General features: G+C 35.3%; 1 protein-coding gene across 1 annotated transcript in view; it reads right to left on the bottom strand.

The window, feature by feature from the left end:
* Positions 1-26,992, bottom strand: part of LOC122814238 (dynein axonemal heavy chain 5-like) — a 3,525,594-nt gene that overhangs the window by 2,250,372 nt on the left and 1,248,230 nt on the right. The window contains exon 39 of the mRNA XM_044086840.1: positions 11,078-11,341. Within this exon, the coding sequence (XP_043942775.1) occupies positions 11,078-11,341 (264 nt within the window). The remainder of the gene's footprint in view (positions 1-11,077; positions 11,342-26,992) is intronic.

Below are 26,992 nucleotides of genomic sequence, written 5' to 3'. Positions count from 1 at the left end.
CTAGCTTAAGTTAACGTGGGTAGCAAGATACAGTTATGTTGTTTCAGCAGCACTATGCATTTCTGCATCACTTGTCATGGTTATATTAGAACTTAATGCTATACAGCACACTTCAAGCATGTGAGCTACTGACAGGTGCAGTGTATCAGACATAATTTATTATTCTTTTCTGCTTATGAAGTTTTCAGAAATACATTCACCTCCACCTTTATTGTATAAAACAGTGGAGGAATGTAAACCATTAATGCTGAGATTCAAAGTCAAGGTGCTGTGTAGCAACTTGCACTGCAATGAGAAGGATATGGTGAGGGGTCCGAGAGGAATGCTGGTGCAGGATATGGTAAAACTTGAAACCAGTATGATTGCATGCCCTGTAGCAAGGACACAGATGTGCAATAACAGCAGCTACAAGATGTGGTATCTATGTTTGTGTCTGTGTGACCAGTGTAGGGGAGTGTGCTACATTAGGACCTTTACTGCAGAGTAGTCCATGCTGTTGACATATTCACTGGAACAGTGAAGAACTGATCCAGCTGAATGAGCCATGGTCATGTAGATGTCCACTTAATCAGATGTTGCTCCAGTGGAGCTGTGCATATCTGTCAATTGCTAAATATCAGAACAGGGCAACTTGTCTCCTCAGTCACAGCTTGTTATGAAGCAGGGGAAATTATCTTGGGTAGTTTAGTGGATTGCAATGCTCTCCCACCCTTTCAGACAGAGCCAATGAGATCAAGTGGCTCTTGATCTTCTCTGTACTCCTCCACACACACATACTCACAGATATAACAATCTCTGTCTTAGAAAAGGTAAGGTCCCATTTTCACACATGCAGTTTCATTATTCTGGGACTCACAGGTATGAGCTCCAGAATTTTAAAAAAATGTCACCATTATATCCATTTGGGTAAGGAAATGTATACCTGAATGTTTAAGAGATGGCTCACAGACTCTTCCCGCTCCTGCATATATCTATTCATGGGCTTAACATGGCTGACTTCATAGTTTTTTGGTTGAAAGGCAATAGATGAGCAAATTAATTCTTGCATTTCTCGTCTCATTCATAAATCTTGATTTAGTTACTTTGATTATTGCACCTACAATTCATATAATTATTTGGATTTTTGGGTCAGGGAAATGAGCAGTACAACACTGATCTAAGGTGCCATCACAACAAAATGTCAATAAGATGTTTATATACAACATTTCTAGAAGGCCTTGCATCATAAGGCTTATCTCACATCTCTTCCTTTACATATTCATTGGCTGCACTTTACCATCATTTCTTTATCTATCACACAGTTCACATCCTGTTACCTATTCTTATGTACTTTATCTCTATCATCTGAAACTTCCTCAGCTGTACTGCCATCACTGTTCAGGTTTCTGTACCATACAGAGCCACTGTTGTTTTGTACACCTTACTTTTAACTTTCTTTGGAATTATTCTGTCACACATTGCACTTAATATATTGTTAGTTGCTAGCAGCACCTCTGATTCTAACTTTGACCTCTTTATTTAGACTTCCCTTTTGTCTACACACATATCTCAGATGCTTGAAGATGTTGACCTGTTCCTCTAATTTCTTCTAGCTCAGTTTTCAGTTTCTTCTGATTTCATCCCTGATTTCTGATTTCAACCCTGCGAATTGATAGCCTAGTAACCTCCTATGATCCTATGTAAGCTGTGCATGAATAGTATAGCTTCTGTGGAGTTTACTTCATTCAGAAGCATCTTGACGTACTACTGTTAACTGTCTCAGATGTCCTATAAACTACTGAGCAGGTTGTTGCTGGCATCATTTATGAATGGTATCTGATGACTGTCTTCTTTACCTGTCTGCTATTGCATTGTGACCTGATAGAGTTTCTTTGTGCCATCTGCTGAGTCACCTTCCAGCAGCTTGTAGAGTTTGTCTAATGCCTTGTGCAACTGCTCGTATACCCTTTTTGTTAGCCAGCCAATATTCCTTCTTAGCCTGGTCTGGCTTTTCTATCACACACTTCCTCCTGCACTTATTCTTTCTTTCTTTCTTTTTTTTTTTTATAAATTCCTGGACTTCTGCATTCCACCACAAGGTTTCCTTATGTCCCTTATTATATACATACAAGACACATGATGACTCATCAAAGGTAATTTCAACAAACATAAACATTTCAAGAACTATTCATTAAAATTACCTTAAGCGAACATCAGAGAAAAACTTTTTTGCAGAGGGGCAAGCTCCCCTGCACCCTCCCCATGTCACACAACAGGACAGAAAGAGGCAAACTCTACTGTTGGAGAAAGAAGTTTTGGTGAACAGTGTTCAAATGTTTTACTTTTGCCAAAACTAACTTTGCTGATTTTATGTACTCCCATGCAAATGTCCATATAGTTTTATATATATATATATATATATATATATATATATATATATATATATATATATATATATATATATATATTTATATTTCAAGAAACACCTAGCTAAGCTAGCATCTTTACTCTGTAATACCTTAAACCTCCTGTAGTAGAGACCTATTGGATAATAGTATTTATTTATTTATTCTTAGGCTACTAGCCTCTTTTCAGGGGAGACCGGAGGTGGTATTTACATTACTTGGATAAATTTGGTTAGGGTGTTGAGGAACTTCCTGTACTCATAAGTATTGCAAGTGGGACTCATTTTGGAAGAGCACGTACTGTTTCTTTTCCAGCCACAGAAGTGTACTGAAGAAAGAGGTAGGCACATGGGGACAAAGGGAGGTGATGGAGTGGTGAATAAAATGGAGGAGAAACCAGATATTGAGACCAGAGAATGTGTACAGCATTCTGAGGAATTATTTCAAAGAAATCTGTTTAATGGAGATGAGTCAGCAAATGGTAGATATATAATTACAACCCTCCAGTCAGAAGGGCTGCAGGATGATTTACTTAAAGAAATTGTGGTGCACAGTGAGCCAGAAAATAAAGGAGATGTTTTCTGGGGAGAATATTATACAGAAAATACAAAAGGAGGACACAGAGACACTCATGAAGAATAGCGGTGAGAAGGAAAAAAAACACACGCAGAGAAAGTAAAAGAAGGCAAAAGTGGAGTAGAAGAAAAGATGGCAGGAAAAAATGAAAAACAGAATTATGTGGTGAGGATTCAAAGTAAACAGGACAAAAAATGTACAGGTATGAAGTATGGGACAATTTAATAGCTCTTAGGGTGTAAAAGCACATGAGGTAAGAGCATTTATTGTTATTAACAAAGATACATTTTGTGACATTACATTGAGACTGTTTTTTTCAATGGAAAATTTCTTGGAGAATATGAAAAAAGAAAGAATGTAACCCATGGGATCTTATGTGTTAAAAACATTTAACAAGGAAACAAAAAAGATTATTCATGTATAATTTCAAACAGAGGTAGAAAGAAAGACTTTGAAAGGACATTTGAAAACTTTATGTAAAGTAATACTGGACATTGCAAAAGTTTATAACAAAAAGGGTTTATGGACTGGTGGCTGGGACTGCAATTTTGTGTTAAAATAAAAAGAAAAAACATTATACATATATCAAGCATGATAAGAGTGTAGGGAATAGGGATGCCATATAATACTGGGGACATTCAAAAACGTGTTTTATGTGGAGAAGAAGGACATTTGATAAGTAACTGTGACAAATGAGAATGTTGCATTTGTGGGGAAATGGGGCATGATGCAGAAAAATGTGAATTGAAATGCTATAAATGAAAGAAAATTGGACTTTTGTAGGTAAATTGCATAAATGAAAGTAATACTAAGGAAAAAGAAAAGGAAGAGAAGAAAATGAACAAACAGAAGAAATTTTAGAAGTAATAGAAATAGAAAAAAATAAACTGGAAGGCAGTAAAAGAAAAAGAATTCTATTTGTAAAAGGGTAAAAGACAAAAATAGGAAATGTAAAGAATTAAGCATACCTCTCAACTGTCCAGATTTTCACATATTGTCCAGAATTTTACCTCATACTTTCCTACCCGCAGTGGTGGTGCTGCGGTAGCATTGTCGCCTCACAGTAAGACACTGTCCGGTCCGATTCTCAGCTAGAGCGTCTTCTGCGTGGAGACATATGTGAATGGGAATACTTTCGTTGAAGGTTGTGAGGCAGGGGTGGTAACTCGGCACGTAAAACTCAACTACCAATCATTAGCGGACCAGAGTTCCGCTGTGGTGACCCCTAACCGGGAAAAGCCGAAAGACACAAACACAACCAAACTTTTGGTCTGTTCCTCATAAAATTTGTGGTTTTCTGGCAAAACAGTGGGAATTACAGTCATAATCTGATCATCCTGCAGTATGGCTATATATATATATAAAGGATAACAAAGAATATATAAAAATAGGCAAAGGAATAAAAAGGATAAATGAGAAAGCCTGGAATGCAGAAGAAAAGAGATTCATAATACAGTTATGTAAAGATCATATTACTATGAGAACATTTTATAAATATTGGTCTGAATAGTGGATGAATGGTGGATGATATTTAAGGAAAAATATAAAAACGTTTTTCACAGTGACAATATTTTGTGAGAAAAGTAAAGGAAAAAATATAAAAGAAGATATAATGATTCGTTGGAAGATTTATAACAGAATGATGGAAAGTATTTTGATAAAAAAAGAATTATATGAAAGAAATCAAGAAAAAATGCAAGAAGGTATTGAATTACTTATGCAGATTAGTAAAGGAAGATGGTAGTATAATGAGAGAAATAAAAAAAATTAAAAGGAGAAACAGAAAGAACTCAGAAAAGATTATAAATAGTGTAGTGCAAGAAATGTTTAAAGAAAAAAAACAAGACAGTGCATAAAACATGGAAAGTAAAAAATTAACAGAAAAAGAGAATAATGAGTTGGAAAAGGTGATTTCTTTAAATGAGCTACATAAAGTATTAGGGCAAGTAAATATAGATTCAGCCGCAGGACCAGATGGACTAGGGTATAAAATATGTAAAAATTGAAGAGATTGTCAAAAAATGTTTTTAAAGGTTAGGAATGAGTGGTTAAATGAAGGTTTTAAGTATAACGACTTATGTACTGGAACACTTAAATTCATATGGAAGAGGAAGACAGAAGACAATTAAAAAACTGGAGACAGTATTGAATAATAATGATTATAAGAACTTTCAGAAAATGATGTAAAAGAGATTTGAAACTAAAATTGAAAATGTTATGGGATATATATATATATATATATATATATATATATATATATATATATATTTATATACGTGTGTATGTATGTATGTGTGTATGTATATATATGGATCTACTTTACTTACACAAACAGCCACATCACCAACTTTCACTTCACCGAGATAACACAAATGAAAAACTAAAAGAACGACATCCAGAACACGGACTTTCCACTCAAGGTAAGTAACCGCTTGACCATCTTGTTGAACTTTGCCCCTTACCCCCATGGTAGTGCAATCTCGGACTTGGTATATTTAGTTGGGAGGACCAGGTGGGTTAAATTTTTTTGTTTGTTTTGGAATGGCCAAGCAGTTACTTACCTTGAGTGAAAAGTGGGTGTTCCCTATGTTAGTCTTCTGGTTTCTCATTCCTGTTATCTCAGCAAAGTTCAGGTAAGTAAAGTAGACCCATGTCTCTCTCTCTCTCTCTCTGTATATATATATATATATATACACATATATATATAAATATTTATATATATATATATATATATATATATATATATATATATATATATATATATATATATATATATATATATATATATATATATATATATATATATATATATATATATATATATATAGAGTATAAAGGGGAAAGGCCAAGAATTTCTTATGATAGTTAAAGAAGTGGATAATATTTTGAACGGAAACGAAGAAGCTAAAATCATGTTAGGAGACCTTAATAAGGCATTTTTCACAATCTGACTAACTTTTATTGGTAATAGTGAAAAATTATAAGTGAGAAGGTTAGGAAATTATGTATGTCAGTGTATCGTAATAATAACGTAAAAATACTTGTAAATGGCTGGTTACGGCAAGAGGTACATATGAAGAGTGGTGCAAGACAGAGATGTCCAGTGATTTGTATACTCTTTGTATTAGTTAAGAATGTGACAGTATGTGAAATTAATTATAAAATGAAGGAGTTGGGGGTATGTAACACCTGAATTGTTAAGAATTCCAGCTCTAGTAACATGTGCAGATAATATTATAATAATTGCAAAAAAACAAAATTTGGATAAAAGAAGTAATAATTTGCACAAATGAGTGTGAGAGGTGACAGATTTTTTTATATTAAGAGAAAAGTAAAGTTTAGGTAATGCAGAAAAGCTAGGAGGTATTTGTTTTATAATGAATGAATTACCAGTGTTAGGTATAACATCTGGGAATAAAGATATAAGTAGAATTCAATGGGAAAAACAATAGAAGAAACAAAACACACCTGTCTTTTCTGGGTATCATATAAATTATCATTCAAACGAAAGGCCTATTTGATAAATTCAGAACTGATGGGCAAATAATATACTTAGCAAGTATATTTATGTTGCCAACAGTATTTGAAAAGGAATTGTTGCAAATATTTTATTTTCTTTTAAATAGGGTTCTAGATTAAACCCAGTAAAAAGAGGAGTTTGTATGTAAATAACAAAGAATAAGGTTTAGGGTTACTTAACACAGTGGTATATGCTGTTTCATTAAATTTGTACAAAGTATTAAAGTTGAGAACTGAAGAAGAAGATGAGAGTGAAGTAGTAAAACTGTATAAATATAAGTATGGCACATTTTGAGGTACGGTAAAAGGAGTAAAAGAAAAAAAAGGGCATATAAATAAAAAAATAATAAAATAAAATGCTACCAAGAAAAAATATTTTGTGAATAATAAAAATTGATAGTACAGAAAAAGATAGAACAGTATGGTACAAGAATGCAATGATAAAACATTACTTTGTAAAATCATGGGAAAATCTAAGAGATGAAACAATTAAAGCTATAAAACTAAGAAGCAGATGGTGTAATCAGAAAGTAGAATGTCAAGATTTTTGTGGACACTGGTAATAAATAAATTGCTAGTAAAAGGAAATATGCCATATATAAAGGAAAAGTGAGAGAATATGCTTAGACTGTCAAGAAGAAGAACATGTGTTTTTGAAATGTAAAAGAGTAAACAAGTTACTGGAAAACCTAGGTAAAGAAGATCTTTTTCAAAGTTATAAAAGAAGTGGATAAAATAAACATCAATATGATTAAATATAGATATTAAAAGAATAGAAGTAAAGAATATATTAAAATAATAGATAAAAAGTTATTTTATGTTATATGGGATATATGGAATGAAAGACTAAATGAAATTATGCTTAATGGTAAATGGATTTTAGTTACAATGTTAAGTAAAATCAGATGGGGTTATGGAAAACGAAGTAGGGGTCTAATAGGGATGAAAATTTAGTATGATTGTAAAGGAAATTAAGAATATATGTAAACATATTTGTATATTTATTTACTTGTACATATGTAAATATTTGTAAATATGTTAATATTTTGTAAATGAGAGTTATTTTTGCATATAAATAAAGGACCGCTACACTTCTCAATAGGTGCAATGGGATCTTTTATATCCACCTGAACTACTACTATCTCAAGCAAATTAGGCATTGGTTTAACATCTCATCTGAAAGACAGCACACTTAGCAGTACAGCACCCTTCTTATGCAAATGGGTAATGATATGGTCATATCTGTATATATGCAAATGAAGGTCACTTAACCACTCACTACTCCTGGACTCAGTCTGAAAAATGTCCATGGAGATCAGTACTGCACCCTAGAAAAGAAATACAATAAATAAACAAATCCTTTAACAACATACTAGTACTTCAGCTACATGGCTTCAGAAGGCCTATGACTTGTCACTATTTACTTCTGAAAACTTTTTGGGTGCATTCAGGCCAATGAAACCAAATTCCACTAATTGCAGAAATTACATGTTTTGAAGTTTGTCTGAGCTCATCAGTATGGCACAAGTTGATTGTTTGGTTATACTTTGGAAGCACAGAGCTGAAGACCAAGCCTGATGTCTATAAACATTTAGGTGCTTGCAAAATATCCAAAATAATGTCAGCAGCAAAGGGTAGAAAAGGTCACACAGGCAAAAGAGTCAGTAAAAATTTCAAGAAAGACCCAGGTGAATTAGAGTCTTTACTGTGTAATACTTTAATTCCCCTGAAGTGGAGGCCCATGGGATATTCCAGTGTTTCAGCTAAATGGCTCCTGAATGCCCATGAGTTTTCACTTTTTACTTTTTCTTGCTGTACTGGTACATTCAGGCCAATAAAGCCAATCCCCAGTAGCTGCAGACATGCAATGCTTTGCCTTTTTCCTGAGCTAATCAGTAAAACATAAGTGGATTCTTTGGTTATAGATTGGAAATACAGAACATAAGAGAAAGCCTGATGTCTGTAAACATTAAAATACCTGCAACATATCCCAAATGACAGCCAAAGCAAAGTGGTTTACCAGATAATAAAAAAAAAATACAAGGCACAAGGCAAGATTATGAGATAAAAATCAGGATGTCATGCAAAATCAGAGACAGTTCAGAAGTAGCCAACTGTCCTCTATTTCTAGTTGACTGCAAATAATAGTTAAAAAAAAGTTATGTTACACTATCCTACGACTAGCCAGCCATACGAAAATATCAAGTTGCATGCAATTAACAGCTTTCTCTTCATGTTGCAGATATTTGCTACACTTTGAAATTTTTTGACTTTTTGCTCTGTCGCACCGACGATCTACCTGATTCATTGTCTATGCAGATCAATGGTTGTACTGAGCAGAGGGCCAAACAACTGAATGACCTGGTTTAATCCCTTCCACAGGGTATTGCAGCTGCTTTATGTTTCAGCAGGGGCACTTTTCAGTGACATAATTATGTATTCATTTTCTTAAAGCAAAGAAATCCTGTTTAAGTATATAAATAAATTAATAAATAGTGAAAACGTGCCCTAGCAGGACAGTAACCTAGGTGGCAGACTAGTTCGCTGATGTGTTAGGCTGGCTATAATTTAAGGTCACCCTTGTCCACGTTCATGCAGTCATAATGCTGTGGTCTCTCCAAAAATCTAGGTTGCTTTACTGCAAAGAAGTATTATTTTTGGATGTATTCTACAAATTGGAGATGAATATTTTTTCTAGCACTTTTCAAGAGTGGATGAAATATAAATGGACCAGAACTATGAAGAATCATTAGGGTTTAGTTCCTTTAGAAATGGTTTGATGTGTGGCATGATATTATTGGATAAGCAATGGTTATAGATATGAAGCAGAAAAATAATAAGGTAGTATCTGCAAAAGGAAATAATCCATGGATTAATGTTATCTGCTCCAGTGGGGGCATCCAGTGAAATGTAGCTGTAATTAGCTTAAAGCAGCAGGAGAAATGGAGGGGGGAGGGGTATCTCATGGGGGATGGAGGAGATAGTGAAGAGTTGGGGAAGAGTGATACATTCTTTCATTAAATCAAAAGGTGAGATTTGGCCTTATGATCATTTTGTACTGTTAGTAGAGGAGATGTCTTGCAGAATTAAAAGCATAACTTCATTCCAAACATGTTTAGGTTTGCCTTGTGGAGAAACAGCTGTTTGAATTTAAGGTTGTTTTATTTGTATTTTCTGATGCTTTGTTTTGAAAGATTTTCTGAGGTTGGTTTGGGCTTCCATTTAAGCTGTGATTCATCAATTAACAGAAGAATTTGCATTAGTTCTTCAGGCATGTGGTTGCTTTTTTAAACTGTTTGACCAGACTTTGGGTACAGAACTGTTCTGAAGATTGAGTAAAGTTTGGCTGCAATGACAGAGGCCAGAAACTCCTCCATCTCCATCAGATGTGGCTCGTCTTACAGGACACATCCAACTGACTGATCTTCATATTCCATTATTTGCCATCTTATTAAAATACGCATGTATACCACCAACACATTTCTCTTTGTATGGAATATATATCTTTATTTCAGTGTACCACTTGCCTTTAGTATGATAATCAGATTATTTGTTGTAAAGTATTTTTTCTGTCATTGCTTATAGGTTTATGTGTCACCATATAATGATGAGCTGTTTTCTTAAAACTCCAACACTGGTGAGTTACATTGCTTGCATGGTGGCACTATCTGTGTTTACTGCATATCTTGTGCCGTGATGAGAAAATGTTTACTCTTGTATGAGGTACAAAATGAAAGACTGCAATATTTATTAAAATGTAATTTCCATACTGTAATATAATCTAAAACAATGAGTGAGAAGGTCACTGAAAAAAAAATCAGTAAAAACTAAATGAAAACTTCAGCAAAGCTGGAACTTCCACTGAGTGACCTCCCAGTCCTCTTGTATAACAGGCACATGGGATATATGCAAATGAACCTTATGAACATCAGGTGTTTCAGCTAATTGGCGATTCTGAATGCCCATGACTTCTTTTGTCGTTTTAATGGACAATTTCAGGCCAATAAAGCCAACCCCACTAACTGTGAATATGCATATTTCTGCCTTGTTATGACCTCATCAGCACAGCACAAGCAGAGTGGTTGACTAAGCATTAGAAATACAGGGCTGTTATACCCAGTTGTTGTCCATTATCATTAGGGTCACTGCAAAAATATCCTAAACAGCAAACTAAAGCAATGAGTGAGAAGGTCACTGAAAAAACAATCAGTAAAAACAAGATGAAAACTCCAGCCAAGCTGGAACTTCCACTGAGTGACCTCCCAAACCTCTTTGCCAATTAGCTGAAACATCTGATGATCATAAGGTTCATTTGCATATATCCCATGTGCCTCTGATACAAGAGGTTCGGGAGGTCACTGAGTGGAAGTTCCAGCTTTGCTGGAGTTTTCATTTTGTTTATACTGTAATATAATGTAATATAATGTGAAATCACACTTATTAAAGCAACAGGTTATGTTTAAGACAAACACACACACACACACACACACACACACACACACACACACACACACACACACACACACACACACACACACACACAAGCACACACACACATCTGTATTTTCCAAACATCCTCTCCTTAGATATTCTCTTACCTTGATAATGACAGAACTACTAAAGATGGCCTCCAGATGCTGCCAAAGTTCTTGTACGTCAATCCAGAGTTCTAATACAACACCCACTCCTTTCAGCTTTTCTACCCAAGATGTTGCCTCATCCCTCAGTGGCCCAATATGCCTGGAGGTTAGCATGTGGGCAAGAAGTATCTGTGCATCTTCTAGTTGTTCCAACAAGTAAACCGAATCTTCTTTAACTAAAAGGATTGGTCCTCGGTTCTTGTAGATCTCAAAAGTCAGCACCTTTTGAATAAAAAAAATGGTGTTTCTTTACAGTGTATGAATAAATAAATGAAGAAGAGAAATATGTAGAGAGCTAAATACATAGATAGACGGATGCATATATTACATTTTTTACAATGTATACAATCAGAATATGAATTTTTAACTTGTAGACATTTTTTTTAAGTGTATGACATCATGTATTTGTTTCACTGTATGGTAATTGTTTGATCTTTTGTGTTCCAAAGTGCATGTTAATTTAACCTCCAGTCTTCTTTGAGTTACAATCTGAGCAATGCTAAAGTTCAGTTGTCATGGCATAATAATTACATATTGATTTGTTTCCTGTTTCTACAACATCTGAGATCTATCAGTAGAGATAATGGCTGGTCAGTACAGATTGCAACACCAAAAACACAAGGTGACCCTAGTCCAGGGAAGGCTATTAAACAAGCACAGTCATTCAGTCATCATTATGACCATACTAGTTTGGAAGCTGAATGTAGTGGTTCCATGTTTTGTATTCCTGGGTTCCACCAGGTTTAGCATGTGAGCTACTCTGAACATGTGATTGGCTTCAAAAGCAGGATGTATAAGTAGTCTGCACTGCAGGATCATCCAAGAAGATAATCCCGCAGCAAAACAAGCTAGATATAATGAGAGTCTTATTGATTCTGGAGTGGTACATTAACATCTTCTGATGATCAAACCTTGAGGAATGAGACCAGATAACATTTTTTTTTGCTGAGTAGGGCTCTTCATAATACGATATATGCTAAGTAGTGTTCTTCTGACTAAAATAACATTGGACCTATTAAACCAATTTTAAGTTTAAAAGGCATCAATTAGATCCAGAAAAACAATGTAATAATACTAGCACTATAATCTTCAGAGAGGTGTTTAAATTCATTCCTTTTGTGGATTACCCATTTCAAGCTGGTTTATGACACTACTGACAAATGTAATTTATTCCTTTTGTGGGATTACCCATTTCAAGATGGTTTATGACACTACTGACAAATGTAATTTATTCCTTTTGTGGGATTACCCATTTCAAGATGGTTTATGATACTACTGACAAATGTAATGTATTCCTTTTGTGGGATTACCCATTTCAAACTGGTTTATGACACTACTGACAAATGTAATTTATTCCTTTTGTGGGATTACCCATTTCAAGCTGGTTTATGACACTACTGACAGATTTCATTTACAGACCTGCAGACTGACTTGTGGTGCTTCACAAATACATGTCAGTATCTTGCTTTACCATTGTACTCTGATGTGCTTCTTGCTTCTGCAAGCGGGATCAACTTCCTGTCCAATGCAAGCAGCTAGATTTCACTGTTAATCCTTGCCTAAGAACCCACATTTAATATTCTTGGAACTGTAATCAGTTCAATGCAAAGTAGTCTTCCCAACTCTACAACACATTTTTTTTGCCAAATTTCTTTTTGTTTAAATCATTCCTATGCAACAAAAATGAAGAGTAAATGATTAGCTAACAGCTAGCCAAAGAGTACAAGAAATTCTTACACAAGTTAACTCAGGACATTAAACAATCTGTAGGGATTGTCAGGTGCTGAATAGTGTTGTTAACTATGCTTAGCACCACAAACAGCTCTAACATTCGTAGATTTGATATAGAGCTGTCATTCTTTTATGCATAGTACTGTCTTACTGTGTACATGTTATGGATAATACTGTATTACTGTGTACATGTTATGTATAGTACTGTACTACTGTGTACATGTTATGGATAGTACTGTATTACTGTGTACACGTTATGTATAGTACTGTACTACTGTGTACATGTTATGGATAGTACTGTATTACTGTGTACATGTTATGGACAGTACTGTACTACTGTGTACATGTTATAGGTAGTACTGTATTACTGTGTACATGTTATGGATAGTACTGTATTACTGTGTACATGTTATGGACAGTACTGTACTACTGCATACATGTATGGATAGTACTGTATTACTGTGTACATGTTATGGATAGTACTGTATTACTGTGTACATGTTATGGACAGTACTGTACTACTGTGTACATGTTATGGGTAGTACTGTATTACTGTGTACATGTTGTGCGCAGTACTGTACTACTATGTATATGTTATGGGTAGTACAGTATTACTGTGTACATGTTATGGGTAGTACTGTATTACTGTGTACATATTATGGACAGTACTGTACTGCTGTGTACATGTGATGGGTAATACTGTATTACTGTGTACATGTGATGGGTAGTACTCTATTACTGTATACATTGTTATGGAAAGTACTGTACTACTGTGTATGTGTGATGGATAGTACTGTATTACTGTATACATGTTATGGATAGTACTGTACTACTGTGTATGTGTGATGGATAGTAGTGTATTACTGTGCACATGTTATGGACAGTACTGTACTACTGTGTACATGTTATGGGTAGTACTGTATTACTGTGTACATGTTATGGATAGTACTGTATTACTGTGTACATGTTATCGACAGTACTATACTACTGGATACATGTTATGGGTAGTACTGTGTTACTGTGTACATGTTATGGATAGTACTGTATTACTGTGTACATGTTATGGATAATACTGTATTACTGTGTACATGTTATCGACAGTACTATACTACTGGGTACATGTTATGGGTAGTACTGTATTACTGTGTATATGTTATGACCAGTACTGTACTGCTGTATATATGTTATGGGTAATACAATATTGCTGTGTACGTGCTATGGGTAGTACTGTATTACTGTGTACACGTTAAGGACAGTACTGTACTGCTGTGTACATGTGATGGGTAGTACTGTACTGCTGTGTACATGTGATGGGTAGTACTGTATTACTGTGTACATGTGATGGGTGGTACTGTATTACTGTATACATTCTTGCTACTGACAAAACCTACAAGCCTTACAATTTCTTGATGCTTCTCACTACTTCAAATGTACAAATAGCACTGCACAGGCTTCCTATGGATAAAGGTCTCTAATTGAATGGGTCTTACCTGGTCAACAAAATGTAATCAGCGAATGGTCAACAGATACAGCTCTGTTTAAACCCTTGACTGTACAACAGTTAATAATGTTTTCATGATCAAAGTAAATTAACAAATAGGAACAGCAAAATATTGCACATAAGTTCTACACTATACAGTATAATATTAGCAATTATAAAGCATTTTGTATTTGTCAAAATATAATTCAATTATCAAATAAAAAAGGGAAAACAGGAAAAAGCATGTAACAGACATCAGCAAATCAAATGAGCAGTTAAAACATACCAGAGAAAGAAACAAAGAGTATCAACCCTTGAGAAACGGATTTGAGATAGGTTTGGGGCTTGGTATAATGGTTAAGGTGCTTACCTAACAAATAAAAAATCCAGGGTTTGATTCTTGTCTTTGAAGGGAAATTGGCTAGGCTTGCAAGAGCATCTAGCCTAGTACTTACTTATGAACATTGTTATGTTATATGCAACTGATAAGGGATACACAATTCAGCAATAACCAAACTATTTAGCATTGTGTTATATAGCCTAAAAGAAAAAAATCCACTATTATCAAGAATCTACAACATAAAATAATTCAGCTTTCTCACACACAATACAAAAAAATCATAATGTTCCTAATTTAATGACATGTTCATTCCAAAATCATTCCCAGATAAAATAAAGGTTGATTTAAATATTCTTGGTGTGCAATTTAAGTACAAGTTTCTGACAATGTGAGAAATATTGGGATGGCCAAAGAGTTGTAATCATAAACGTTACAAATATACCAACAAGGTAGTAACAATTTGTTTAAAGCCGACAAGTTCTTTAACAGGGTAGAACATGCAAATTACTCATTTTGGCCCCAACTGGACAGTATTAAAAGAGACCCTTGTTTGTATTAAGCAATACTCATCTGAGCTGAAACAGTCTTTCGTGTGGAAATCTGCATACATCATAAAATGCTGATGTACGTTAAATGCTGTTACAATCTTTGTACATCTTAATAGACTGGCAATATTAGAGTACACTCAGTTATCATAGTTCTCTTTTTATAACCTTCAGTGTTTTACAGACTGTCTTGATGGAAGATTAGCTGTATACAATAGATTCCAACAGCATTTAAAACAAATGCTTTTTACTATGTTTATTGGCTGAAATTTTAAACCATATCTCTATAATAATACTGTTATGTCAAACAAAATAGCATATTCACCTTAACAATAAAAGAGTTTCATTAAAGATATGTTCAACCAAAAGTTTCCATGTAAGACAGTACAATTAGTTTATATTTAACAATAACTATATACAGTATTTACTATCCATATAAGACAGTAGTTACTTTATATTTAACAATAACTATATAAAATATTTATTATCATTGTAAGTCAGTACAATTAGTTTATATTTAACAATAACTATATACAATATTTACTATCCATGCAAGACAGTACGGTTAGTTTATATTTAAGCAATAACCCACGCCTGGATGTGGGTAATGCTGGATTTACCCACAGTTGGTGTGGTTTGGTCATGAGGGCGAAGCTCAAGTGGCCAAACAAAGACAACCGTGGGTAAATCCAGCATTACCCATACCCAGAAGTGGATTATTGCTATTATACAATGACATTATTTAAGAAAGAAAATAGTAACTTTTCTTAAATAATGGCATTGTATAATGCCTCCTTGCTGCCCTTCCACAGCTGTCCAGTATTCTGCGGCAATTCTGATGTACTGTGCATGCATATGGTTATGCAGTACATCAGAGCTGTGTGTGGAAGCAACGTTGAAAGGAAGATCTCTGTTGCTTTTAGAAACGTGTCTCACTATGTTAAAAGAGTTTAACATAGCGAGATAAAAAGCAACAGAGAAAGGAAGATCTCCGTTGCTTTTTTTAAAGCTATCTCGCTATATTAAACTCGTTTAACACAGCGATATAACAGCAACGGAGCTCTTTCATTCTCCGTTGCTGTCCAACACACAAAAAAAGTCTTATACTAATGGAAAAATTCCAGGCGACCGGACCTTTTTCCATAAGTATAAGTCTGATTTACAATGGGCACACTGACCAATCAGCATGCACGTTTTTGAATGTTAATGGGGGGTCATTGTATAATTAACAATAACTATATACAACATTTACTATCCATGTAAGACAGTACAATTAGTTTATATTTAACAATAACTATATACAATATTTACTATCCATGTAAGACAGTATGGTTAGTTTATATTTAAGCAATAACCCACACCTGGGTATGGGTAATGCTGGATTTACCCACAGTTGGTGTGGTTTGGTCACGAGGACGAAGCCTGAGTGGCCAAACAAAGACAACCATGATTAAATCCAGCATTACCCACACCCAGAAGTGGGTTATTGCTATTATAAGATGACATTATTTAAGAAAAAAAATACTTACTTTTCTTAAATAATGGCATTGTATAATGCCTCCTTGCTGCCCTTCCACAGCTGTCTGGTATTCTGTGCACTTCTGATGTACTGTGCATGCATATGGTTACGCAGTACATCAGAGCTGTGTGTGGAAGCAACAGAGAAAGGAAGATCTCCGTTGCTTTTAAAAACTTGTCTTGCTATGTTAAAAGAGGTTAACATAGCGAGATAGCTTTAAAGAAAGCAACGGAGATCTTCCTTTCTCCATTGCTTATTTTAAAGCTGTTTCGCTATGTTAAACAAGAGTTTAACAAAGCGAGATAACAGCAACAGAGTTCTTCCGTTATCCGTTGCTGTCCAGCACACAAAAAAAAAGTCTTATACTAATGGAAAAAGTCCGGGCGACCCGACCTTTTTCTGTTAGTATAAGTCTGATTTACAATGGGCACGCTAACCAATCAACATGCACGTTTTGGAATGTTAATGGGGGGTTGTTGTGTAATTAACAATAACTATATATAATATTTACTATCTATGTAAGACAGTACAATTAGTTTATATTTAACAATAACTACATACAATATTTACTATCCATGTAAGACAGTATGGTTAGTTTATATTTAAGCAATAACCCACTCCTGGGTGTGGGTAATGCTGGATTTACCCACAGTTGGTGTAGTTTGGTAATGAGGACGAAGCCCGAGTGGCCAAACAAAGACAACCGTGAGTAAATCCAACATTACCCACACCCAGAAGTGGGTTATTGCTATTATACAATGACATTATTTAAGAAACAAAATACTTACTTTTCTTAAATAATGGCATTGTATAATGCCTCCTTGCTGCCCTTCCGCAGCTGTCTAGTATTCTGCGCACTTCTGATGTACTGTGCATGCGTATGGTTACGCAGTACATCAGAGCTATGTGTGGAAGCAACGGAGAAAGGAAGACCTCCGTTGCTTTTAAAAATTTGTCTCGCTATGTTAAAAGAGTTTAACATAGCGAGATAGCTTTAAAAAAAGCAACAGAGATCTTCCTTTCTCCGTTGCTTTTTTTAAAGCTGTCTCGCTATGTTAAATGAGAGTTTAACAAAGTGAGATAACAGTAACGGAGCTCTTCCGTTATCCGTTGCTGTCCAGCACAAAAAAAAAGTCTTATACTAATGGAAAAAGTCCGGGCGACCGGACCTTTTTCTGTTAGTATAAGTCTGATTTTCAACGGGCACGCTGACCAATCAGCGTGCACGTTTTGGAATGTTAATGGGAGGGGGGTCATTGTGTAATTAACAATAACTATACACAATATTTACTATCCATGTAAGACAGTACAATTAGTTTATATTTAACAATAACTATATACAATATTTACTATCCATATGACAGTACAATTAGTTTATATTTAACAATAACTATATACAATATGTACTATCCATGTAAGACAGTACAATTAGTTTGTATTTAACAATAACTATATACAATATTTACTATCCATATGACAGTACAATTAGTTTATATTTAACAATAACTATATACAATATGTACTATCCATGTAAGACAGTACAATTAGTTTATATTTAACAGTAACTATATACAATATTTACTATCCATGTAAGATAGTACAATTAGTTTATATTTAACAGTAACTATATACAATATTTACTATCCATATGACAGTACAATTAGTTTATATTTAACAATAACTATATACAATATTTACTATCCATGTAAGACAGTACAATTAGTTTATATTTAACAGTAACTATATACAATATTTACTATCCATGTAAGATAGTACAATTAGTTTATATTTAACAGTAACTATATACAATATTTACTATCCATATGACAGTACAATTAGTTTATATTTAACAATAACTATATACAATATGTACTATCCATGTAAGACAGTACAATTAGTTTGTATTTAACAATAACTATATACAATATTTACTATCCATATGACAGTACAATTAGTTTATATTTAACAATAACTATATACAATATTTACTATCCATATGACAGTACAATTAGTTTATATTTAACAGTAACTATATACAATATGTACTATCCATGTAAGATAGTACAATTAGTTTATATTTAACAGTAACTATATACAATATTTACTATCAGTGTCTGTATTCCTGACCTTGTTAACAATTACTTTTTTCATGTAGACATAATGCTCAATACTCAAGTTATGATGAGAAAGTTGATATTGCTAAGAAAATGAGAAAGGAAAAATGAAAATGAGAAAAAGCAGTATTGTATTATTCATGTATACGTTTCTCTAACAGCTGTGACACTTTAGGCCAGTAAGTAAGATTGTTAAATCTAGTAATAGATCTCTACTTTATAATCTTTATCTCTCTGTTATGAGCATATTTTAAAGACAAGAAAACATCTTAGAAGGATAGCGGTGCCTACTGCAACCATCTTTTTGTGATTGCTTTTCTTGGTATAGATAAAATAGTCCAAAACAGAGGAAATTGACTTTTCTTAATGTATGCTGGTATGACATTATTGTACAATACCTAGATTCTAGTCAGGCAAAAATTATCAGACCAAAAAGTTTGACTTTAGAGCTGAATATCTGATCAACAGTCTTGCAGCATTGTAAAATGAAATATAATATACTTTAAAACAATGTTTTGAAAAACATGTATCAACACACACACACACACACACACACACACACACACACGTACACACAAGCTCGCGCATGCATGCACACACACGGGCACACGAGCATGCGCAATCACACATGCACACACAAACACACGTGCTTGCATTCACACAAACATACACATGTGCACACACATAAACAATTATTATTCTAGAGACACAGAGAGAGAGACAGATGAGAGCTGTCATGTATATTGTTGATGACCAACAAAGTCTAGCTAGTAGAAGGTCATACGCTTATGAAGAATAATTAAGTAATGATTACTGCTGATTGAAAACCTTGAGTAATGAATAAAATTCACTCCTTTTTTCCCTTATTTTAAGATGTAACAGTTGTACCTAGTAAAAGGTAACACACTTAAGTACTATACTCATATAACAGTAGATTATTAAGAGCAGGTCACTGTAACTGAAAACCATAATATTTTGGTTTAGTGTCACCACCTAAAAGGCTAATTTTGTTGTCATATCAGAGAAGATAGTGAATGTGCATTAAACCAGCATTACTGTGTGCCCTCTTCAAATTTTTTGAAACTAAAACCTCCTCAGAAAGAGGTTTATCTGTGGCAAACAAATATAATGTTGCCACTTAATTTATGTTATCTAATAATACAGAAATGCATTATATATATAATAACCATACTCATAACATTAAGGCCAGTAGGAAGGGAAAAACTGTATACAATACCCCAACAAGGTATGAGGTTGGAGAGTAAATAGCTTTACTGCAATGGTGACCTCTTCTTTAGTGATATGGCAGATCTGTTATATAACTGTATTATATTATTTGCAAAGGATAACTGTTTATTTAACATTTGTTTACCGGCAAAGTCTGACTTGGAATGAGCCAGTTCTCAGGGGAGGCCTGTGGAGGAACACTCCAGATGCATGTCTTTTTAATGTGGGAGGAAACCAGAGCACCCACAGGGAACCCACACAAATGCAGGGTGGACATGCAGATTCCACACAGAAGGCACCCCAGCTAAGAATTGAACCAGGGAAACTCTTGCTGGTGAGGTGACAATGCAAACCACTGCACTATCCATTTTGGTTTAGTATCACAGAGAAGGCTTATTGTATTGTCATACCAGAGAAGATAATGAATGCACATTAAACCAGCATGTTACATTAAATTATCACATTTGTGCAGCATTAATAGTAAAGGAGTAACTTTGAGGGGTGAGCAAATATAGGATTGCTGTACCAAAACCAGTCCTACCCCTAGGAAGAACTCCTAGATTGTGCTGTCTTGTGAGTGCATACACAATAGTCCAGACTGAGGCTTCTAGACTGCTCTAAGAATCATTATTTAAATAAATTAAAGCCAGAGCTGCTACCGCTTGAGCAGAGTCTTCTTTAAAATAGCTATCCATCGTTATGCTTGAGTTACAACAAAAGCAGTACAATTGATTAGCACTTGGACAAAGTTTGCATGATGACAGTTAGTCTTCATTTTTTACTTGAAAGAAATAGCAAGTTGACAAGTCTTTATGTAAGCAAGAGTTCTGAATATAACCTCATCTGTCTGGATACCCAAAATATGTTACAAATGTTCTCCAGAACTTTGATAGGAGAGAAAACTGGTGCTTGACTTAAGTAGGCAGTTGAGAGACCATTGATATAAAATGAAGGACTGGTCCTTATGGGACACTATTACTGTAAAACACTGTTATGGTGGTTTACACACTAATGCTTGTAGCTTTGAAATTCTTCTACCTGAAGTAATGTCCACATTATTTCTATGATCCTTGACAGATGAGCAAGGTGCAGAATGTTGAATACCCATAATTGCAAATATATATAGATTGATAGATATTGTGTGCGTGTGTATGTGTATGGGCTTTTCATTTATATCCACATTTTTAAATATACTGCCTTCGGGTCACTGTACTATTAGGAAAGGAGCACATGAAATCCTCAGATTTGCAGTTACAGGCATTTACGGATTCACAAATATGACAGGCATCCAATCTATTGACTCAAAGGGAGGCAGTGGTAGTTTCTTTAGCAAACAATTAAAGTCACAGGAAGTAGAACTTGCCTCTAAGGTTGTCTCAAGTGCATGACTATTTTAAGGAAACTCTTGAATGAAGAATAAGGTGCTGTTTAGTGGAAGAATGGAACACGTGGAACATGGAAGAATGGAATACGTGGAACATTGCAGAATGTGCAGCTAAATTGGGGATATTTTATTAATTTATTAATTTCATTACTTAGTTATTTACTACATTTTGCAATCAAGGTACAGTATTGCTGTGCTTCATTTAACAGTTATTGAAACAATAAAAAGTAATGCAGCCTAGCTGTGTGGCACAGAAGGATGGGGCCCTAACTACAACGCCAGGCAGCATACAAGGATGGGGCCCTTACTACAACCCTAGGCAGCATAGTAGGATGGGGCTCTAACTACAACTCTAGACAGCATAGTAGGATGGGGCTCTAACTGCAACCCCAGGCAGCATAGAAGGATGGAGCCCTAACTACATCCCCAGACAGCAGAGATGGAGGGAGCCCTAACTACAACCCCAGGCAGCATAGAAGGATGGAGTGCTAACTACAAACCTAGACAGCATAGAAGAATGGAGCCCTAACTACAGTCCCAGGCAGCGTAGAAAGATGGAGTCCTAACTACAACCACAGATGGAGCCCTAACTACAACCCCAGACAGCATAGAAGGAGGGAGCCCTAACTACAACCCCAAGCAGCATAGACGGATGAAGCCCTAACTACAATCCCAGGCAGCATAGAAGGATGGAGCCCTAACTACATCCCCAGACAGCAGAGATGGAGGGAGTCCTAACTACAACCCCAGGCAGCATAGAAGGATGGAGTGCTAACTACAAACCTAGACAGCACAGAAGAATGGAGCCCTAACTACAGTCCCAGGCAGCATATAAAGATGGAGCCCTAACTACAACCACAGATGGAGCCCTAACTACAACCCCAGACAGCATAGAAGGAGGGAGCCCTAACTACAACCCCAAGCAGCACAGACGGATGAAGCCCTAACTACAACCCCAGGCAGCATAGAAGGATGGAGCCCTAACTACAACCCCAGACACCATAGAAGGGTGGGGCCCTAACTACAATCCCAGACAGCATAGAAAAATGGAGCTTTACCTACAACCTCAGACAGCATAGAAGGATAGAGCCCTAACTACAACCCCAGACAGCATAGAAGGATAGAGCCCTAACTACAACCCCAGTCAGAATAGAAGGATGGAGCTCTAACTACAAGCCCAAACAGCAAAGAATGATGGAGTCCTAACTACAACTCCAGGCAGCATAGAAGGATGGAGCCATGACTACAAGCACAGAAAGCATAGAAGGATAGACCCCTAACTATAACCCCAGTCAGCATAGAAGGATGAAGCTTTAACTACAACCCCAGACAGCCCAAGTTTGACTAACTGCATGGGTACTAGAGGAAATGGGAGGGGTAGGAAAAATCAATTTTGCCAGCATGTCTACTCTTGGAGGGAGGGGGCAGATTCTAACTTTGATAAAGACCCCCCCCCCCAGTTATTGCGCTGTGCCATTGTTGTGGGACGGATTCGTGACAAACTCTTACCGTCTGAGGGGGAAGACTTGAACTAAGTGATATTAAATGTTGTGATTTGCGATGCATGCAATGTGATTAACTCCAGACAGTAAAAATATTCAAAGAAATTCCACAGGCATGCAGGAACAGTTTATGTGATGTTGCATGCTGCTCTGCTTTACTTCCTCTGCTAAGCAGTGATTGTTGCATTCTTGGCTTTGGAGAATAGCACTAGAGGCACTGCACTTAAAATGTGCAGCCAGTTAGCTAATGGTCAGCTTGAGGCCACACAAAGGGAGATGAAAAATAAATGAAAACTCGTAGACAAAAACTATTGTCAACAGAATGGCCAAGTAACTATTATGTCAGTATACATAGGCCAAACTGCATGCATTTAACATATAATAACAGAATATCAGTGTAACATTAGTTAAACCTTGTGCACTATAAATGATAAAGTAAGAAAACAGGCAATTTAGGTGATGCCACAGTCAGTACAAGATGAAATACAGGAAGACATGAAATTCACAGACATGCAGTAGTAGGAACAGCACACATTTCACATGTATGATTATTTCATTTACAAAGAAGGAAAACACTGTGAGACCTAGCACCAGCATTAACCTTTGATTCCCTGAGCAAATCTTGGAGAATCTTAACTGTCCACCAGGAAAATATAAGGATGGCAAACCATCCAGGACAGGAGAAGGACTTTTGTAGGTTAATTTGCAAATGATGGCAGCTAGACATAATGCCATTTAGACTTTAGATTCATCCAAACAAGCTCCAGCAAAAGTTACACAGTGGTGAGCTCCTACAAGGCAACTGCCAAACATTACATCTCGTATAAAAACAGATAAAAAGAGACATAGCAAAAAAAGTACATTCCTAAGGAAAAAGGCAGAGGAAATATGATAGGACATTGAAAAATCAATCAAATTAGTGAATATGTTGAATGCATTGAAGAACAAATACTGAAATACTTGAGTAAATGGGATGATAAAGGAAATAATGCAACAGCTGTTGAGATGAGTAAAACAAAAGCATATTAAGGAGATCATCATCAGCAGGCTGAGAATTTCATAAAGATGAACAGCAGGAAGCTCAGAGGTAGCAGTGGAGTTCTCACTGAAAGAAAAGAGACAATTACAAAGGACTAAGGGAATGGACAGATAAGGAGGGATGGCAATCATGGAGACGTTGTGAGAGACAAAATGGAGGTTGCACAGTCAACACTACATCTTTACTCATTTGTCAAACAACATAACAGAGAGGCAAGGTAAAGAGAAATGAAGAGCCGATGAAAAGATCTGACTGCAAGAATAAGATGTAGAGGAAACAGGGGTGTAGAAGGAGAAAAAATAAACAGTGCAAAGAGGAAACGAGGATAAAAGGATAAAGTAACACTAAGGACAGGAAGGAACAAGTACAGTGAAAGAGCAAGATTCAGGCAGATCAAAAGAACACAAGCAAAACTAACAAAGAAGGTTTCAATATCAGATGAGCAGCAGCAGCTCATAATGTGCTGGAGCGGACAGTCGGAGCAAGATGCAAAAGAAGGAAGGGAGCAGCTGGGCAGTAATTATGTTAATCAATCTTATCAGAGCAGGGTAAAGTAAGGCAAGCCTAGGAAAGTCACAGTGAATAATAGTCGTTTTGGTTAAATAAGGTAGTTCAGTTATATTTGTGTGCTTAAGCAGAAACCGTTTACAGCATACAGAAACAATAAATCTCTTGAGAAATTAGAAACATTATCCAAATCTCAGCTACAGGCTCACTTCCAGATTCCCTAAGTGATCATAACCCCACATATGCCATCCAGCAGTATACCAAAAGCTATAAAAAAGATCTTGTTTGACCTAGACTGAAACCACACAATTCTGAGTTTAGAATCCTTTATCTCTACACTAAAGCAAATCAATGGGTAGTCCCCAAAAACCTTATATCTAGATAAAGGAGTTGAAAAATGTATTTCTATCAGTTCTCAATATTCATTGTCCATTAAACAAATATCAGATCTAATCCAACCCTTTGGTTTATTAGAAACACAAACAGGTAATGCAAGAAAGAGAGAAATCATAGAACAATGGTACAAATGCAAAACTGAAATCTACCAGACATACAGACAACTGGGAAATTTCCCAAATAAACTCATCCAAATTAACAAAAAAAACTGTATTCACTCAATTGCAAAATAATAATCTTTCTAATCCAAAAGGTTATTGGATAGCCATAAACAAACTCCTGAAACCTGGAAAAACTATGCAGCTAACTCCCACGCCAAAAGAAATAATCTAAAACATTGCAGTGATTCATCTCACAGTTCATCCAAGTAACATTTACAGCACTAAAAAATCAAACATATGACTCATTAGACACCTTTCAGTTCATTCAGAATAGTATCTCAGCATTTTCCTTTCAAACAGTAGAAGCAAAAAATAAATAATTCAAAATAATACAAAAATTGCTATCACAAATAAAACCTGCAACATTGGCAGCTAACCGATTTCCTGCAGAATACTTAAAATTTGCTGCAAATGCCACATCTTATTCCATATTGATACAAATCAACAGGCTGGAGTTATATTTACCCAAACTGTGGAAAAACATACATTATCCCACTACTAAAAGGAGGAAAATCAGTGGAATTATCCATGTATTGACCAATAGCCATACTATCTCTCATCAAAAATCCTTAAAAGATGTATACATTCCCAACTGCTTAGTATCTCCTAGATAAGAACCTACTCTCTCCCACCCAACATGGCATTCTTTCTTTGCATAGCATCACACAGAGTTCTTCCTTCCACAATACTATAAATCAACTTAAAGATGAAGGTAAACTAGTCACTTCCATATTCCTGGATCTATCAGAGACATTTGATATAGTCTCCCTTACTAAACTAGTACAAACATTACTCTCTCTCACTCTTTCCACATGCACTCTAACATGGTTCAAAAACTCTGTCTTAGATAGGACACAATGCATCAGATGGCAAACATGTTACTTATCCTACCTACCCTTAAGCATTTGTTCAATCCTAAGTCCTTCCTCTTTTTAATATTTTTATATACAACCTCCATATTGCAGTGCGACAAGGCTTCCTGGTTCGGTATGTAGATGACTTCACCCTAATCTGCTCCATTTCAAGAATGCCATCCCTACAAATTACTACACAATGATCCTACTCCTCCATTGAGTCTTTTCTGAACCAATCTAATCTTCTGCTGAACCCGAACAAAACAAAAAGTCTACTTTTCTCTGCAAAACAACAAAAATACCTGTACTATATCCTACACAGAAAATAATAAACTTGAGATTGTTACACATAATAAATTACTTGGGATCACCATAGAGGATAATCTAAAATTTTGACATATACATCCAAAATACTATCAAAGAAGACCCATATAAAACTAAGTCTCCTCTATAAAACATCATCGTACTTTGCGTTGCAAACTACAATGACCATAGCCCTCTCATATCTGCTGACAATTCTCCCACATACCTCTCCTCTACTCACAAATATAAATTCCTCCCTTTTAACCAAACAGGAACAATGTTATAATAAAACAGAACCAAATAAAAAATAAAAAAATAGTTCGCGTAGTGTCCTCAAGTTGGGCAACTGAATCCTTTCACACACAAAGACTAATCAATAATAAAGTAATAAGGTTTTACTATTGAACACATAACATATAAGGTTAAGTACTTTCATCCCTCTGTCAAACTCTCACATCAGAACCAATTAATACCACCATTCCACAATTTACATAATAATCAAAATGCGTCACATGCATCACATTGTCCAATCCAACAGCATAACATTCAAAATTGAATAATGCATTAATTAAGACATAAAAGCTTCATAAATATAACATTTAAAACATTTGTGTAATATTGTAAAAGTTGCTATACTATAAAATAAATCTTTGCATCAAAATAATAAAATACAGTATATCAAAACTTTACTAGCATTCAGTTTTAAGACAGGAGAAATGGATACTTGATCATTGAGGCCAAGTCCAAAACAAGTCCGCAACCTTAATTGCC

This window comes from Protopterus annectens, chromosome 1.part1 (genome assembly GCF_019279795.1).
Source record: "Protopterus annectens isolate FY-2018-M chromosome 1.part1, PAN1.0, whole genome shotgun sequence".
In the NCBI taxonomy this organism is placed as follows: Eukaryota; Metazoa; Chordata; order Ceratodontiformes; family Protopteridae; genus Protopterus; species Protopterus annectens.
The sequence above is the reverse complement of the archived record's forward strand: the minus strand, read 5'-3'. Positions and strand labels throughout refer to the sequence as shown.